The 15,865-nt window shown below is 52.6% G+C and overlaps 9 protein-coding genes and 1 non-coding gene across 10 annotated transcripts; 7 read left to right on the forward strand and 3 right to left on the reverse strand.

Moving 5' to 3' along the window:
* Window positions 1–34: 34 nt before the first annotated feature.
* SAICODRAFT_20964 (monosaccharide-p-dolichol utilization protein) lies at window positions 35–866 on the reverse strand (the record flags this gene model as incomplete). The annotated part of the gene is made up of 2 exons (XM_019166357.1): window positions 722–866; window positions 35–652 (listed from the first exon to the last, which is right to left on the reverse strand). The coding sequence occupies exons 1-2, from the start codon at window positions 857–859 to the stop codon at window positions 35–37; spliced, it is 756 nt and encodes a 251-aa protein (XP_019022370.1). The 5' UTR covers window positions 860–866.
* Window positions 867–980: 114 nt separating this feature from the next.
* On the forward strand, window positions 981–1,053 carry SAICODRAFT_t135. The gene has a single exon. It is a non-coding gene; the product is annotated as a tRNA-Ala (tRNA).
* A 1,327-nt stretch (window positions 1,054–2,380) lies between these two features.
* Window positions 2,381–5,344, forward strand: SAICODRAFT_60272 (S-adenosyl-L-methionine-dependent methyltransferase; the record flags this gene model as incomplete). Its single annotated transcript, XM_019169751.1, has 2 exons — window positions 2,381–3,106; window positions 3,179–5,344. The coding sequence occupies 2 exons, from the start codon at window positions 2,381–2,383 to the stop codon at window positions 5,342–5,344; spliced, it is 2,892 nt and encodes a 963-aa protein (XP_019022371.1).
* A 612-nt stretch (window positions 5,345–5,956) lies between these two features.
* SAICODRAFT_83742 (uncharacterized protein) lies at window positions 5,957–7,072 on the forward strand (the record flags this gene model as incomplete). The annotated part of the gene is made up of 1 exon (XM_019171336.1): window positions 5,957–7,072. The coding sequence occupies one exon, from the start codon at window positions 5,960–5,962 to the stop codon at window positions 6,965–6,967; it is 1,008 nt and encodes a 335-aa protein (XP_019022372.1). The 3' UTR covers window positions 6,968–7,072.
* Window positions 7,073–7,310: 238 nt separating this feature from the next.
* On the forward strand, window positions 7,311–9,564 carry SAICODRAFT_9255 (ANTH-domain-containing protein; the record flags this gene model as incomplete). Its single annotated transcript, XM_019171816.1, has 7 exons — window positions 7,311–7,341; window positions 7,395–7,411; window positions 7,466–7,585; window positions 7,652–7,975; window positions 8,029–8,140; window positions 8,190–8,341; window positions 8,392–9,564. The coding sequence occupies 7 exons, from the start codon at window positions 7,311–7,313 to the stop codon at window positions 9,562–9,564; spliced, it is 1,929 nt and encodes a 642-aa protein (XP_019022373.1).
* Window positions 9,565–9,779: 215 nt separating this feature from the next.
* Window positions 9,780–10,417, forward strand: SAICODRAFT_31459 (CS-domain-containing protein). The gene is made up of 2 exons (XM_019167916.1): window positions 9,780–10,029; window positions 10,087–10,417. The coding sequence occupies exons 1-2, from the start codon at window positions 9,811–9,813 to the stop codon at window positions 10,408–10,410; spliced, it is 543 nt and encodes a 180-aa protein (XP_019022374.1). The 5' UTR covers window positions 9,780–9,810; the 3' UTR covers window positions 10,411–10,417.
* A 72-nt stretch (window positions 10,418–10,489) lies between these two features.
* Window positions 10,490–11,057, reverse strand: SAICODRAFT_159460 (uncharacterized protein). Its single transcript, XM_019165587.1, has 2 exons — window positions 11,048–11,057; window positions 10,490–10,982 (listed from the first exon to the last, which is right to left on the reverse strand). The coding sequence occupies exon 2, from the start codon at window positions 10,731–10,733 to the stop codon at window positions 10,584–10,586; it is 150 nt and encodes a 49-aa protein (XP_019022375.1). The 5' UTR covers window positions 10,734–10,982; window positions 11,048–11,057; the 3' UTR covers window positions 10,490–10,583.
* Window positions 11,058–11,292: 235 nt separating this feature from the next.
* SAICODRAFT_36612 (DUF1715-domain-containing protein) lies at window positions 11,293–11,870 on the reverse strand (the record flags this gene model as incomplete). The annotated part of the gene is made up of 2 exons (XM_019168515.1): window positions 11,293–11,749; window positions 11,815–11,870. The coding sequence occupies 2 exons, from the start codon at window positions 11,868–11,870 to the stop codon at window positions 11,293–11,295; spliced, it is 513 nt and encodes a 170-aa protein (XP_019022376.1).
* Window positions 11,871–12,001: 131 nt separating this feature from the next.
* Window positions 12,002–13,170, forward strand: SAICODRAFT_31461 (uncharacterized protein). The gene has a single exon (XM_019167917.1). The coding sequence runs from the start codon at window positions 12,025–12,027 to the stop codon at window positions 13,117–13,119; it is 1,095 nt and encodes a 364-aa protein (XP_019022377.1). The 5' UTR covers window positions 12,002–12,024; the 3' UTR covers window positions 13,120–13,170.
* Window positions 13,171–13,353: 183 nt separating this feature from the next.
* Window positions 13,354–15,713, forward strand: SAICODRAFT_95925 (galactose oxidase). Its single transcript, XM_019172017.1, has 2 exons — window positions 13,354–14,070; window positions 14,176–15,713. The coding sequence occupies exons 1-2, from the start codon at window positions 13,481–13,483 to the stop codon at window positions 15,668–15,670; spliced, it is 2,085 nt and encodes a 694-aa protein (XP_019022378.1). The 5' UTR covers window positions 13,354–13,480; the 3' UTR covers window positions 15,671–15,713.
* The last annotated feature ends 152 nt before the right edge of the window (window positions 15,714–15,865 follow it).

The raw sequence follows: 15,865 nt of genomic DNA on the forward strand, positions 1-15,865 counted from the left end.
TCCCTTCTGCCGAGATCCCGTAATCCTACACCCTTCACTGCCTCTTCTTCGCCTTCGAAGCATCTCCCTTCTTTCCCCAGTACATCAAAACCTGCGACGCCAAAACCACGTTCAACCCCGTACTCAACAAAAATCCCCAAAAGATAAGCGGGTCATCGACCTCCGTGAGTGTCGTATACAACCTCGCCAATGACCCCGCCAAGTAGTTGAAGACAGCGAAAGCCGAGAGTTGGCCAGTCGACCCATTCCTCGCGTTCGTCAGAATTTGAGGGATTTTGGAGCCGAGACTGATGGGGATGGTGAGGAGTTGGAGAGTGGAGAGGAGGTCGTGCGGGATGTAGTTGGAGTTGAACAGCGCGTATCCGGCAGAGGCAAAGAGTGCCAACACACCTGCGCCCACTCCTGCCTTGCGGCCAAAGTGGAGGATAAGGAGGGTGATGACGAGGTTTTGGATACACATGAATACGGTCTCGCCGTACGTGCTGAAGGGGAAGCCGTTACGGAAGTTGTAGGCGAGGGAGATGAGGAAAGATGTGGTTTCGAGGAGATAAGAGAGGAGGGAGATTCCTGCGCCGGAGCCGGCGGAGAGGATCGATAGGATTTGGGGAACTTTGACGATTGAGGAAGCAGCGACGATGCCAGAGCCGAGGGCCTAGATGGAGATCAGAGACTGTAAGCGGCCCCGTGGACTATGCAGTTCAGCGCTGGGAAAGGGACTCACCTTAGAGACGGCCAGTTTCAGGCAAGAAGCGGTCAAGGTCGAGCATTGCGAGCCGATGACCTTGGTGAGGAGCTCGACGGCTGGCTCACGGAGAGGCTCTGGGATGTTTTGTGCGACGAGATTGAGGATTGGATCCATTGTTGACGTTGGGCTTGAATTGGAGGGTCGAGGATGGAGGTGCGGTGACCAGCAACCTCGAGATAACCCGCTGACATCCTCCCCCCGGTATTTTCCAGAAACATGCTCCCAGCAACCGATCGGGGATGTAGCTCATCTGGTAGAGCGCTCGCTTAGCATGCGAGAGGTACTGGGTTCGACTCCCAGCTTCTCCACATCCTTTTACGTTTTGCGCCTGCCCAATCGGGTCTGCGGCATCTGTTACCGGTTCAACGTTACACCTCCACAATGCGTGCTGCGGTCCGAACCTCGCATTCCACTTAAGAAGTTCGCGATCTTCCTTTTGGGTCCGTAGTTAACAGATTGGGTTGGAGCTTGCGCCTGGGCCGTTCAGAGTCAGTCAACCGGCCAGTTACCATGTCTGGGATGACGAATTGGTTTAGGAAGAAATTGACGGACTCTCTGGGACTTACGCCTGGCCGGATACGACAGCGCGACGACGACGACGACGACGACTCGACTCGGAACGAGTTTCCGGCCGAGGAAGTACAGGCTGGTAGAGTGATAGGTCACGAAGAGGACGACAGTGAGCAACGAAGCGCGCTGAGCTCAGAGTGGGCATTGAAAGAGGACCTTATACAGCCCAGCACACGTTCACCCATTTCAGCGTCTGTGTCTTCCGCAATGAGCACCCGTACTACGAAGCAGAGGGCTGCGGCACAATCTCCTCCACAACACTCGCCGGCAACGCGAACTAGACGGTCTTCACGACGGGCAAGCACTCGGATGAACTACACCAAGGAAACAATACGGATCCAACAGTCTTCGTGGTACGAACCTGTGGTGAAGGATGAGCCTGATCTTGCGCTGGGAGGAGGGATCCAGGTTAATGACGCTCGGGTCGAGGAATTGAGTCCAAGACGAGGAAGACGAGGTGGACGCGAGAAGAGCGTGTTTGACCTGACGAGTGGGACGACCGCCGAATCAAAAACTGCCGCTGACACCGATGTCAAAAGCGGGGATGCCGCCGGAAGTGTAGAGCCATTGTTTTTCCCAGAACCAGAAACAGAAACAGAAACAGGATCAGAACCAGAGACCGAAGCTGATACAGCAGACGATTTTGAGGCTGTTCTGGCAGATGCTGATGATTTCGAGCCCAGGGATGAGGAGGATGAGGAAGATTCAGACTTTGAAGTTTCGCGACCCAGAGGACAATATCAACCACAAGTGCATACCGACCCTTTCAAGGACGGTATGTTGTATGATACTGCACCGGTGAGTACGTTGTCGGTTGTACCTCCAGCGTTCCAAGGCCCACTCTCTGAGTATAGAAATCTGAAGCGGAAGTATGAGGTGATGAAAGAACGACACGCCCTGAACGAGCTAACTGCAGATCATGACAAGCAGTCCGAAAATGATGGAGATACGGACGACGATGGTGAAGATTTCGAAGAGTACGAACTATCCGATTTCTGCATCTACCGAGTGATCACACGGAAAGGACACACGGTCGAGATAACTTCAACCTCAGTTGACTTTGTCATGCTCTCCGAGCACAATGTTAGTCGAGGCGTGGCTACTCTCTACTTCGACGGCGTCATATCTTCCAAATCCTCGAACAAGCGGTTCTATGTCGAGAAAGTCCCCTTCACGCACTGCTCCGTGGGAAATATGGACGTAGCAGATGACTCTGTCGACGGAGCTATCTGGATACAGTCTACATTGTTGGCTGCTGACGGAGCTTGGTATCTCCTCAAGAATCCAAGTCCAGAGTATGAGAGGTTTTGGACACCATATTTGTGGTTGGCGAATTTTGCTAAGTACGTCGTGGATTTCTTGTCTGCCCACGAGTCTGTTCGTTTGGCCGATTTCGAGTCGCGGTTTGCGAGATGGGTTCGTCATGCACATAATTCTGAGAAGGTTGAGGCGTGGTTTGCGCAAGGCCTGAAGAGCGTAGTTATGGATTTTCGGCAGCACTTTGCGACCAATGTGGAGTATTTGTGGAAGGAAGCATGTAACATTACCGGAGAGAAGCTTGATAAGCACCCGATTTGGGAGGAAACACATCCGGAGATGTTGAATGCTATTAAAGCTGGAAAGCACGATATCGATCCTAGAACGGTTGTGACACCAGGCATGTTCGAGTGCTTCAAGAATCTCTTTCCTGATGAGATGAGAGTGCTGAAGAAGCGGCGAAACCGTGTGACTGGAGACCTCGACACCGAGTCCGAACCGACACGACAAAAAGATGAGGCGCAACTTGATGGTGTGTATGTTGTTGAACCTAAGGGATGGTTGCCAAGAACCTTAGCCGGAGAAGTGGACGGGGAGGCGATGAAGAAGATCCGTGACGCACCTGATTTTGGGATCAAAGTCGGAGACGTAGTCGTGGTCGAACCAGAGAAGATCGACGGTAAGGTTGGCTGGAAGTCCGAGCGGCCGTTCTGGTCAGCTTACGTGAACGAAGTTGTCGGCGAGCAACGAGACAAACTGCGACTCACCTGGTTATACTGTCCCGAAGACACGACAATTGGGGACGCTTATTACCCAAACCCTTGTGAGCTATTCTTTTCGGATCACTGCATGTGCGATACCCCAAAACACCAACTGTTTCCCGTTGAGGAAGTACTGGGCAAGCTCTCAGTGGACTTTAAGGGTCAGGAGCAGCATGGTGGACATGAATACTACGTGCGGCAGAAGTATGAGTGGTACGAAAAGCGCGATGAATGGTGCTTCAGAACGTTGAAGCAGAGCGAACTTCGTGAATGTCCGTGCCTGTCGTCCGCGGCACAACATAAAACGAGCGCTGCTGTCTTTGAGGACATTGTTGCACGATATAGCGTTGGTGACTGCGTCTATTTTGACCCTGGGCACGACTCAGAGTCGGAAGGAGGTTTGTGGCCGAAACGGATTGTTCGGATTGATCTTGATGACCAAACGGTCTCTCTTCAAAGTTTTTGGCCGACTGGTCGCGATAACGAGTTATATGTCGATACCGATGACGCCAGGATAATATTTGGCTCTCACCTACGCAGAATTGGAAGGAAATGTACGGTTGAACGAGTGGGCGAGAACGAAGAACTCCCTCCGGCGCAACAACAACACGGTGCTGGCGATTATTGGTTTTATCGGTACGCCTTCGATAGTGAAACGCGCGAAGTCACTTCGATTTGCGACTCAGATTGCCATGACCCGTTGGTGAAAGAAGTGAAGAAACGGAAAAAGTCGGTCCAGCCACTTTGTGGTTTAGACCTCTTCTGCGGTGGGGGCAGCTTCGCTCATGGTATTGAGGATGCTGGTGGGGTCGAGCATAAGTGGGCGGTGGATTATGACACAACCGCCATGCACACTTACCGTGCAAATGTCACCGACGAACGTCACGAAGGCCGTGACGTCTTTTTCTGGGAGGGGTCGGTGAATACGTTCATCTCCGCGGCAATGACGAAAGCCGGAGAGCCTGGTGTTCCTCAACCTGGCGACGTCGATTTCGTTGTTGCGGGAAGTCCGTGTCAAGGTTTCTCCACGGCGAATCGGCATAAGACCACGGCAAGGTCGAGAACGAATTGCTCCCTAGTTGCATCGGTTGCTTCTTTCGTGGACTTCTATCGGCCGAAGTATGCATTGCTCGAGAATGTTGTTGCAATGAAGTCGGATTATAAGAGGGATGATGGCACGACCTATAACGTTTGCAATCAGATGGTTGCTGCGTGCGTGTCGATGGGATACCAGTTACGGTTGTATGTGCTTGGAGCTTATCTTCATGGTGCTCCGCAGAAGCGGGAACGTATCTTCATTTCGTTGGCGGCGTCGGGTTTGACATTGCCCGGACGACCTGCGCCGACTCATGCTGCGAACAAGACTCGAGTTCGGATCTCGAGTAAGGATGGAAGTGGACATCAGTTTCGGGATGGGGGGGATGTGGGCGCAACGCCGTTTGCATTCCGGTCCTCGAGTAACGCATTGGACGATTTGCCTGATATTGGAGATGCACAGGTCGGCGTGAATCCCCAGTACCCACACCACGTCACTTCTGTATCTTTGTCAAAAAAGACACGGCAGCTCGTTGCGCTGATCCCAAAGAGCCATAGAAAAGTCCGTGGCAAGAACTGGTCAAAATCCGCAGCCTCCTACTCCGCCGCCGTTGCCCTAAACCGCATCCCACACTGCCTCCGATCCGCCTACCTGGAACGTCACCGCCTCAAACACGGTGCCATCGGATCATACTGCAGATTCGATCCGCGGGGACTCATCCCGACGATTTTGACACAACCGGGAACGCAATCGATATCCGCGTCACCGAATCTGCATTATGATCAGAACAGAGTCATGACGATCGAGGAGGCAAGGAGGGCGCAAGGGTTCTTGGAGAGGGACGTCATTTTGGGGACCAAGGAGAAGGCGTGGAAGATTGTGGGGAATGCAGTGTCAAGACCGGTCGCCTTGGCGTTGGGTGTTTCGTTGCGGAATGCGTTGGAGGAGAATGCGAAGCTTGACGCGGACGCTTAGGTAGAGTTACCGTATAGAAGCTAGACAAACGCTGCCAGAGTCTCATGGAAAACAATCGCAAACCTCAAGAACCCGCTGTGATTTTATACGGTCATATAAATTAAGTATGTATGTCGGAGCTCTATGAGCGCCGTCCGAAAAGCAGTAAAAGGGTAATGGAGCCCGTGCCTTCGGAACAACCGCTCGGGCCATTCACAAAAGGCCAAATACATCTCCAAAGCAGCCACCCTTCCGGGCACTGCCTCCGTCACTTTCACGCCAGCACATACATGAAGATGCGTATAACTCTCGCCAAGATCTTCACACCTGAAGCGGCGATTCCATAACCACGATCGCATCCACGAACATGTTCGTCGGGTTTGTATCAGTCGTTTTTTTTCGTCACGGAGACGTCCCGAATAAGGTGTGGCTGGCCGTACCTCGCCAACCCGCTGCTGCGCAGGGTTCGGGTAAACACCAAACTTCATAGGGGAAGCGGTCATAGCGACGATGAGATGGTCGATAGCATGCTTTTTTTGTTTGTTCACCACGGTGCTTGGGTTGTTGAGGGGAGTGGATGGGTATAAACCGCTTACGGACGCGGAATTGTTGCAGTTGGGCGAGAGGTGGCCGCCAATGCCTCAGCTGGATCCCGAGAACGGAGCGTTACTGAGTCCGTTACTGATACCGAGGCCGAGTGGGACTGAGGGAGCAAAGAAGGCTCTGAAGTTTTTGACGGATTTCTTTGAGAAGGAACTACCGGAGTGGGAGTTGATCCTGGACAACTTTACGGATACGAATACGCCGCACGGGCCCATCAATTTCGTGAACCTTATTGCGCGTCGGGATCCGCCTGGTGCGCAGAAGGGCGAGGTGGGACGGTTAGTCGTTGCTGCTCACTATGATTCGAAGATGTTACCGGAGGGGTTCATTGGCGCTACGGACTCGGCGTTTAGTTGTGCAATGATGTTGTACGTCGCGAAAGTCCTCGACGCAGCTCTGACGGCAAAGTGGGCAGAGGAACATGGTTTGGAAGAAGACACGAGGGGGATTGAATTGATTTTCTTCGATGGAGAGGAAGCGATGGTTACGTGGACTGCGACGGACTCACTATTCGGCGCACGCCATTTGGCGGAGGTGTGGGAAGAGACAATACATCATCCGCCTGCGTCACGGCCGAGTGAGTTGTCTTCGATTGATTTGTTTTTGTTGCTGGATTTGTTGGGGGCAGCGGGGCCGCGGATACCGTCGTATTTCGCCACGACACACTGGGCATACAAACACCTCGCCCGCCTCGAAGCTATCATCCGCGCCTCCGCACTCTCCCAAGCCTCCTCTAAACCATGGTTCTTCGATACCGCTCGCTCACCTTCTGTCTGGCGCTCTACAATCGATGACGACCACGTCCCGTTCATGAAGAGAGGGGTGGAGGTATTGCATTTAATCCCGACGCCGTTTCCGGGGGTGTGGCATACGATGGGAGATGATAAGAATGCGTTGGATGTGAATGTGTGCAGGGAGTGGGCGTTGGTCATGGGGGGCTTTGTGTTGGAGTGGATGGAGGTGGGCGTTCCGGCTGCTGTGGGTAGTGCGCCAGCTCAGGCAGTGTCGAAGGCCAATGGAGTGAAGAGGGAGCTAAAATGAACGATATGATCCACAGCGGAATCGCACGAGGACGGAAATTGTTACCGGGAGATAAGACATTTCGAGATCACCCATCGACAGTCGATACCGCCGGTGTTTGACGAGCCTACAGCTCAGGGCAAGGCTGCCATACCAATACCAGAAATCAATTAGCCATACAAAGCTTCCGAAAGCCCATTCCCATAATTTCTCCACAATTGACCACATTCATTTTTGTGTCGGGTATTTCATCACCGTGCACAGCTGCCCCTGGCGCTTCACTCCCCACACCCAGCGCTGACTGAACCTGAACACCCAAGCCGAACGAAACGGAGCAGGGGAGCCGATCAGCAACTCCATCGCAATGGCATCAACATTCGAGAAGTCTGTGAAAGGTACGACCGGGACAGATCCCATGTTTGAGCGTAACACTGACCCGTTTGTACAGGAGCAACCAAGATCAAGGTACAACAGCGAAACCTGGTGTTGGCCACGGCTGACTGATTCACTTGCTTATAGCTCGCAGCGCCAAAAGCAAAGTATGTCGAGCATATATTGATCGCGACGCATTCTGGAGAGGCGGCAATGGCGGAGGTGTTTAGGGCTTTGAGCACGAGGTTGAGGGATGGGACGTGGACGGTACGTTGCGACTGCATACACCACGTCCATCCATAGGCTTTGGGGATGCTGATGTGTGATCCGTAGGTTGTTTTCAAAGCGTTGATCGTTACCCATATGCTCGTCCGCGAAGGCGCCCGCGATGCAACCCTAACCTACCTTTCCAACTCTCCCCGCATCCTCACGATCAGCACCATCACTGCCGTCAATGAGCAAGGTCAGAATATTCAAGCATACGCGAAGTACCTGAGGGAGCGCGTGGTGGTGTATGCGGATGTGAAGGTGGATTACGTGAGGCAGAAGTATGATAAAGCTGGGGCGGGGAAGTTGAGGACGTTGAGTGTAGACAAGGGGTTGTTGAGGCATGTTGAAGGGGTGCAGAAGCAGATTGGGTGTTTGTTGAAGTGCAGGGTGCGTTGAGATACCGGTGCTGCTATGGGTCGGTGCTGATTGTTGGCGCACAGTTCTTTCATGGGGATGTCGATAATGAGATCTCACTCACCGCGTTCCGGCTTCTTGTTGCCGATCTGCTCGCCCTTTTCCAGGCGATCAACGAAGGAGTGATCAACGTTTTAGGTACCTCATTTCCGATTTTGGACATGAATTCTCGCTAATTGAGGTACAGAACACTATTTCGAGATGTCCCGTTACGACGCCGAACGTGCACTCGAGATCTACAAAGTCTTCGTGGACCAGACAGAGGGTGTGGTGGAGTACCTGAGTATCGCACGGAGTTTGGAAGGAAGCACGAGGTTGCAAATCCCGAATATCAAACATGTATGACTTTACGACGTCGGTCTACACAACTGCTAATGTCTGAGTTATAGGCTCCAACGTCGCTGTTGGCATCACTTCAGGATTACTTGAAAGATCCTAACTTTGAACAAAACCGGGCTCAGTATCTCATCGATCAGGAGAAGAGGAGGACTGGGAAGTCTTCGTCGAAGGAGAAGCCTACGTTCATGGCACCAGCGACCACCTCGCCAACGCAGGCAGCACCCAACCCTTTTAACGCCTCGACCACCACATCACAGCCCGCGCAGAAGGGTGCTTTCGATATGGTCGACTTTTTTGCGTCGATTGAGAGCGAGCAGCAGACGATGTTCCCGAACCAAACTGGCGCAGCACCACCTCTCAGCAACCAGCTTGCATACGCTCCGCCGCAGCAACCTCATCTGACTGGATTTGACTATCAGACAGCCGGAGGCTATGCACAGCCGCAGCAGATCGGCGTACAGGCAACTGGATACCAACCACAATCGCCCGTTCAGCAACAGTCGTACAACCCGTACCAACAACAGCAGCAACCACCGCTCCAGCCTCAACAGGTTGGTGTGCAACCGACGGGATACAACCCCTACACCCAGCCTCAGAGTCCTCCGTCGAACGGACACGGTCTGGGTACGATACCGCAGAGTAACCCCTTCGGCGCGGTTACGCAGTCCCCTCCACCAGCGCAACCCCAGTTTCAGGCCCCTCAGCAGCAATTTAGTCCTGTGCAACCACAGATGACGGGAAATTTGAATCCGTTTAGGCAATCTACGATGCCGCCTGCGCAGCCGAGTTTTCATCAGCAGTTCGCGAGTGAGCCTGGACCCGTAGTTATGGCGCCACAGGCAACTGGTCACACACGGACGAGCACGAACCCGTTCTCGGTACCACAGCGGTCGAGTACGCTCCCACCGCAGAGCACAACCAGTCCTGTTCAGCCTCCCCGGACGTTTAGTCCGCCGATGCTGTCGAGCGCGACCCTACAGCCGCAGATGACGGGGTCGAGTAACCCGTTCAGGCAGAGTATGGCACCGCAGATGACTGGGAGTCCGGCCCCGTTGCAAGCGCAGGCCACGGGCAGTACGAATCCGTTTAGGCAATTGACTGTGGGTATGGGGATGCAGGGAGCGTATGGGCAGGGACAGCAGATGCAGCCGTTGAGGCCGCAGGCTACGGCAGGTGGGTTGGAGAATTTGGAGACGATTCCAGTGTTTCCTAGGCAATACTAGGCTGTCATGGGAGGGAACGATGTGTTGAAGGAGGGGGAAGGGAGTCATGGACAATTAGTATAGATTAGCGTATGATATTAACACTCAATGGGATCGATACATCAATATAGTACCAGGTAAGAAAGATCATGGTGCACGGGCTAAACCTTATCCCCTGACCGCATACCTGACGTACGTTGTACGTACGCTTCTCGAACTCCGCAGAAACCCAACGAAGGAACACCACCAGCACAACAAACCATTGTAATGGCAGATCAGACTCCAGAACAGAAGGTACAAGACGAAGCTGCCCGTCAGAGGGAACAAGAAGAACAAGCTGCATTGCCTTACCAATGGCGACAAACACTGGCGGATGTGGATGTCGATGTTCCTATACCCAAGGGAACGAGAGGGAAGTTTGTCAATGTCGTGATTCGAAAACAGAGGATCAGTGTTGGGCTAAAAGGGCAAGAATCAATCATGGAGGTATATTTCCATGTGCATGTCAATTGCTCACAATGGACTGACACTGATAATGTACAGGGCTCCCTCCCCCACGAAATCAAACTCGAAGAGTCAACCTGGACAATCGAAGACCAATGCCTCCTCACCCTCCACCTTGAAAAGGTCAACAAAGCCCAATGGTGGCCACACGTCCTTACCCACCATCCCGCAATCAATGTCCAGGCCCTCGCACCGGAGAACTCGAAGTTGAGTGATTTGGATGGGGAGACAAGGGCGATGGTTGAGAAGATGATGTTTGAACAGAGGCAGAAGCAGGGGGAGGAGGCGAAGAAGAGGGAGGTATTGGAGAGGTTTAAGAGGGAGCATCCGGAGATGGATTTTAGTCAGGTAGAGATGGAATAGGAGGAATCTTGATACTCAATCAATCATTGCGTGAGAGAGGATCGTTCTGTGATATGGGACGGAAATTTTGAATTAATGCTTGTACCCTATGTTTAACTCATGGCGCATCTCGGGTATCACACGTGAAGCCCGGACCAGGCCCTAATGCTAAATATGCTATGCTACTCACTACTTCAGAGCCCAAATCGCTCAGTCAACATCTTCTCAATCTCATCCGCCTTCGCCTTCCCACGCGCTTCCCTTATAATATGTCCAAGCAAGAACTTGATCACCTTCACCTCTCCATTCCGTACTTGTTCCACCTGCTTTGGATACCCCTCCATGGCCTTATCGACGATGTCCGCTAATGCTCCAGTATCATATATCGCTTCCCCTCCCTTCTTCTTAAGAAAGGATTCTTGGGTGCTGCAAGTCTCCCGGAACTCTTCAGGCGAGATTTGCTCGTTTCGATTTATGCACGTCCATGCATTACGCTGCACGACCGCATTTCACTGAATCGCAACACCCTTAAGAAGGGAATGGGACGGTTGAACGGGATGGGAGAGAGACGGACACATTGAAGCATACTGCGCCTATCTCTCCACGACTTTTTTCAGTCCATATCACGGGGTTATAGATATGCTGGTGTACAACCTGCCCTTTGCGTCGTGGGTTCTCCAACCAGGTTCTGTGCCAGCTGATCCCAAGAGCGGTGGTGCACGGCGCTGCCGGCTTCTGGCGTATTCCCAGGACCCCATTCCCTTACGTACTGCAGATGCTCTCAGCGTTCAGCCGTGACCCACGGCCCACGAAGGGGCTCCTGCTGTCTTCGAGCGCCGCAGCGATTCGACGATGTGACATCTCGATGCCTTCCCGTAGGCCAATCCTCCATGAAGCCCTCGTTCAAAAATCCAACCCACCCTCCCCCTGCGCAGCAGCAATCTTTCTCTTCAAATCCCTCTCCCCACTCTCAATCTCCCCATCCACATCCTCCTCCCCATCAACCCCAACCAACCCTCTCCCACCCTCTCCCACGAGTGCACTGACAACCTTGACCTTATTCTTGATCTTGAGCCACAGCGTATCAAAGTCATCACCTTCACTGTTCTCCATAGGAACTTGGGCAAGGAGGGATTCGAGTTTCGCAAGTTGCCTCTCTGCCTTAGCGGGGACGGCGTCAGAGTTCAAGGAGGAGGAAGAGGGAGAGGAGAGGATAGCGCGCCAGAGAAGGCAGCGGCCAGAGATGATGCCTACATCACGGAAACGCTGGTAGGCATTCTCGAGGCCAAAACGGCGGCCCTCAATTTCGCCTTGGATCAACCCATCATTATAACCTTGTTCGTAACCTTCCTTGTAGAACCTATAACATGGCTTATGTGATTAGCTCTGTGGAACGCAGCAGCAAACGGGAAAAGGGAGACGTACGACTCCTCCAGGCTCAAGAGAGGATCAAACAGTTCGTCGACAGGCTGATTTGTCATGGTCAGGGTGATCGGTAATGAAATGAGAAATGCGTACCGGCAGACAGCCGTTCATTACTGTCGTGGCTGGTGCTGTGGCTAATGCATACGTACGGTGCTGTACCGGTACGTCGATTACCGTAACCGTCCAACACCGACCGTTCTCTGTTGAACCATGTCCATCGAACTGAATTGGGACAAACTTGACCCGTCAATAGCGTTTTCTCTACGAGACATCATAAACGACAAGATCTCTTCTCTGCCCCTACCGAAGTTTCTTGCATCTCTTCATGTCAATTCCTTTGACGTCGGATCTACTGCACCTGAGATTGAAATAACAGATCTTGGAGACCCATATGCGGAGTTCTATGAAGACAACTATGATTCGGACCATGATGAACATGAGCGAAATGCCGCTGAGGCACGTGCAGTGATGGATTCAAGCACAGAGACATTGAGAGGAAGAGATGCGCCAGCACATGCTGCACAGTTGGATGGCGAGGACTTTGACATACGGTCGACTTCAACACAGCCCCCTCCCTACGATAATTCGCCTCAATCATCACCAGAGAACACTCATGGGTTCCCACCGCATATGCCTTCACACACCAATTCACATCGCTCAACACCATCTTTATCGGGTATCTTTCCAATGCAACTACCACGATCAAGCACACTCCATTATTTCCACCCCCTCGCTCGGCAAACTGCCGGCCTTAACTCTGGTCTCTCAACACCAGGATGGGGCGCACCACAAGCACAATCTCCCGAAGCGAGTGAACCAGATGAGCATGTCCAACCAGCAAGACCAAGAATTACTCCAGCAGAGGCGGAGGCACGGCGGAGAGTGGAGGACGTCCAAATTGTTGCGAAGGTACGATGGAAGACTGAAGCCATTCGGATGTCAATATCGGCAGAACTGGTAATCAACTACCCTTCAGCAGCCTTCGTCACACTTCCTCTTTCTCTAACGTTGACCTCATTGACTTTTGAGGGTACTGCGATCATAACATACATGTCTGGTTCATCAGGCCGTCGTGTACACTTCTGTTTTGTGGAAGAAGGCCATCCTGATGCAGCAATAGGGGCTTCACAAAGCCCAACAGTGGGTGAGATTTTGAGGGATATCAAGATTGAGTCGGAGATTGGTGAGAAGGAGAAGGGAGTGTTGAAGAATGTGGGGAAGGTTGAGAGGTTCCTGTTGGAAAGATTGCGGAGGGTTGTGGATGAAGAGTTTGTGTTCCCAAGCTTCTACACATTCCTCTTATGAGACGGACGTTCGGTATACAGGGCGGAGTTCACATTGCACGATCTCATAATTTTGGGTGTTTGCCCTCCACACATCCGGATTCCAACTATCGATCATTAGGGTTGTGGCTGGTGAGCGGCTAGTGGGGCCGATGCACACAACGAAAACAAGGACGCTGTCAAACCATCATAGAGGACGAGACCGGCATTTATTCGCGTTCAGGAGGAAGCGTTATTGTCTTTTAAGCAGAGTATTCGACCGGATCAATAGGCGTTCAAGCGGTGGACGAAGACTGGCACGGCTGCTATTGTGTGGAATCGGGCGACTCACATACGCGAAAAGCTTATTCAACGCTTCTTATACACCATAGTTCGTCAGCAAGATGCAATCCCTGGCAGATCTAACGTCCTCCTCCCGCCTCACAACGGGTGATATCCCACCACCCCTCGTCGGCGCAACAACAACCGTCGTCGGCCACCATGTCTACGTCTTCGGCGGCCGCCTCGTAACAACCCGCCGCATGACCTCTGATATCTACGTCCTCGACCTCCGCACAAGTATCTGGACCCGAATCATCGAGTCTAGCGCTCCACCCCACGCCCCGAAACCCAGATACTTTCACAGTACGAATCTTTGGCAGGAGTATTTGGTCATTTTTGGAGGAATGTCGACGAGTCGGAATACGGTTGATGGGTTGTGCGTGTTGAATGATGTTGTGCTGTTTCATTTGCGGACACATACCTGGCGGATCATCGAGCCTGGTCCAGATTCTGGACCTCATGCCCCGAAGCCGCGGTATGCGCATCTCAGCGCTGTGAGTGGTGGGAATTTGATCGTTGTCGGTGGACAAGATCTGACGAATAACTACGTTGAGCAGATCAACGCATTTGATTTGCAGACTTTGACGTGGACCTCTAGTCGTCCTTGCGAGAAACATTGCGGCGCGTATCGTTCCGTCGCGATGTGTGCACAGTTCGTGTCGAATGAGCAGCTGTACCCTGATGATGCGGGTACCGAACACGAGAAGTTGGGATCCTTGGATTCGCTCGCGAGTCCGACTATCTCGATTGCGTCGAGTTCGAATATCCGACCTCCGAATAGCCGGGGACGAAGTTTCAGTATCGGAACAAGTGGGCAATCTGAACCAGGTAGTGCAGGCATTGTGACGCATACCACACCTACCGACACGTTCTTTACACAAGTTTCCCCGCGACCGATTCCGCCACGACTGTCGAATCCGATATATATCTACTCGAATTATAATTTTGCGGATGTGCAGCGAGAACTGCAAGTTTTGCCGCCGATTTTGGGGAAGGAGTATCCGGTAGAGGATATTTCGCACAAGATGGGTGGGAGTGCTTTGCCACCTGGTCTTCGATTTCCGAATGGTGCGGTGATTGGGAATTGGGCGGTGCTCGGCGGAACGTATCTTACCAACTCATCGCAAACTTATTCACTATGGGCACTTGATTTGAACACTTACCAATGGCAACGTCTTGATACCGGTTCTGTCTTCGCCTCTGGTTCATGGAACAGGGGTGTTTTGTGTTATGACCTCAACGCCTTCGTCGTCTTCGGAAATCGCGAGAGATCATTGGTGGAGGACTACAACCACCGCCAAACAAACTTCGACCACATAACCCTCATCGACCTCGAATCATTCGGAATCTACCAACCACCTCAACTTGAACACTCACCCCTCGCTCAATCCGTTGGGTTATCCATGCTCAATGACACGGGGCTGGCGGATATGGAGGTCTTGACGTTGGATGGGAAGAGGATACCGTGTTGTCAGCGAGTGTTGGCGACACGATGGCCGAGGTTCAACGAGATTTTTGCGGAGGCGAGTACTAACAATCAGTTACGTCTTGCTGCGTCAGCACAACAAGCTCTACAACAAGGTGGGGGCCGGAAGGGAAGTGGTGCGAGTTTGAACTCATTGCCACCCATGCCGCTCTCCCCTTCCTTCCTCGCTTCCACGAACCCTAGGGTGTTGTATTTACCGCACCCATATACTGTGGCGCACGCATTCCTCCAATACCTCTACACCGAATCCCTAACCGCCCACCCCTCCCAACTCATCCCCCAAACCCTCTCCGCCCTCCTCGTCTTCTCCCGCGTCTACGGACCCGAGAACCTCGGCTCCCTTGCTGCTGATCAACTCCACCGTCAACTCGGAATGGGAACGGCGGCGATGACGTATGAAGCTGCGGCACTCACGGGGAGACGGGGTTTGCAGATCCGGAGTTTGAAGGTGATGATTTTGGCGAAGAAGTCGTTGATGGAACAGAAGAGGCAGGGGTCGGAGAGTGCGAGTTCGGGGGGTGGGGGAAGCAGGAGGGGGAGTGAGGCTGTTTCCGTATCAGCACAAACTGGAGGAGCAGAGATAGCGAAGGGTCATTCGGGGGTTAAGGCTGATAGTACGACGACCAGTCGGAAGCAGAGTTTGGCGCCGGTTGCACCTATGTCGATGGGTATGACGCCGTTGGGCCATGTTGCGAGGGAGGATAGTCCAAGGAGGGGGACAGAAGAGGGAAGTTTGATCGATGCTACGCGGAGGATGAACATTTGAGAAGGGAAAGGTTCAGGCCGTCGGCGATATGGTTTATCAAGTGGAAGGAAGGCGGAATCAGGCAAAAGCAAACGTAGGCACGATATTTTTGGCGTTTCTTTTTACAGATATCAAATTGCAAAATACCTATAGGAATTAAAGGACCAGGTCATTCCTACGTTCAAAAGTCGTGATCATTGGTTCTCCCGGGTGGTC

This window comes from Saitoella complicata, assembly GCF_001661265.1.
Source record: "Saitoella complicata NRRL Y-17804 unplaced genomic scaffold SAICOscaffold_21, whole genome shotgun sequence".
NCBI classification, from domain to species: domain Eukaryota; kingdom Fungi; phylum Ascomycota; class Saitoellomycetes; order Saitoellales; family Saitoellaceae; genus Saitoella; species Saitoella complicata.

Coding starts and splice junctions, on each gene's coding strand:
- SAICODRAFT_31459 (XM_019167916.1), top strand. CDS start 9,811: ATGGCAGATCAGACTCCAGAACAGAAGGTACAAGACGAAGCTGCCCGT. Junction 10,030..10,086: donor GGCAAGAATCAATCATGGAG/GTATATTTCCAT, acceptor GATAATGTACAG/GGCTCCCTCCCCCACGAAAT.
- SAICODRAFT_159460 (XM_019165587.1), bottom strand. CDS start 10,733: ATGGAGGGGTATCCAAAGCAGGTGGAACAAGTACGGAATGGAGAGGTG.
- SAICODRAFT_31461 (XM_019167917.1), top strand. CDS start 12,025: ATGTCCATCGAACTGAATTGGGACAAACTTGACCCGTCAATAGCGTTT.
- SAICODRAFT_95925 (XM_019172017.1), top strand. CDS start 13,481: ATGCAATCCCTGGCAGATCTAACGTCCTCCTCCCGCCTCACAACGGGT. Junction 14,071..14,175: donor TCCGTCGCGATGTGTGCACA/GTTCGTGTCGAA, acceptor GATTGCGTCGAG/TTCGAATATCCGACCTCCGA.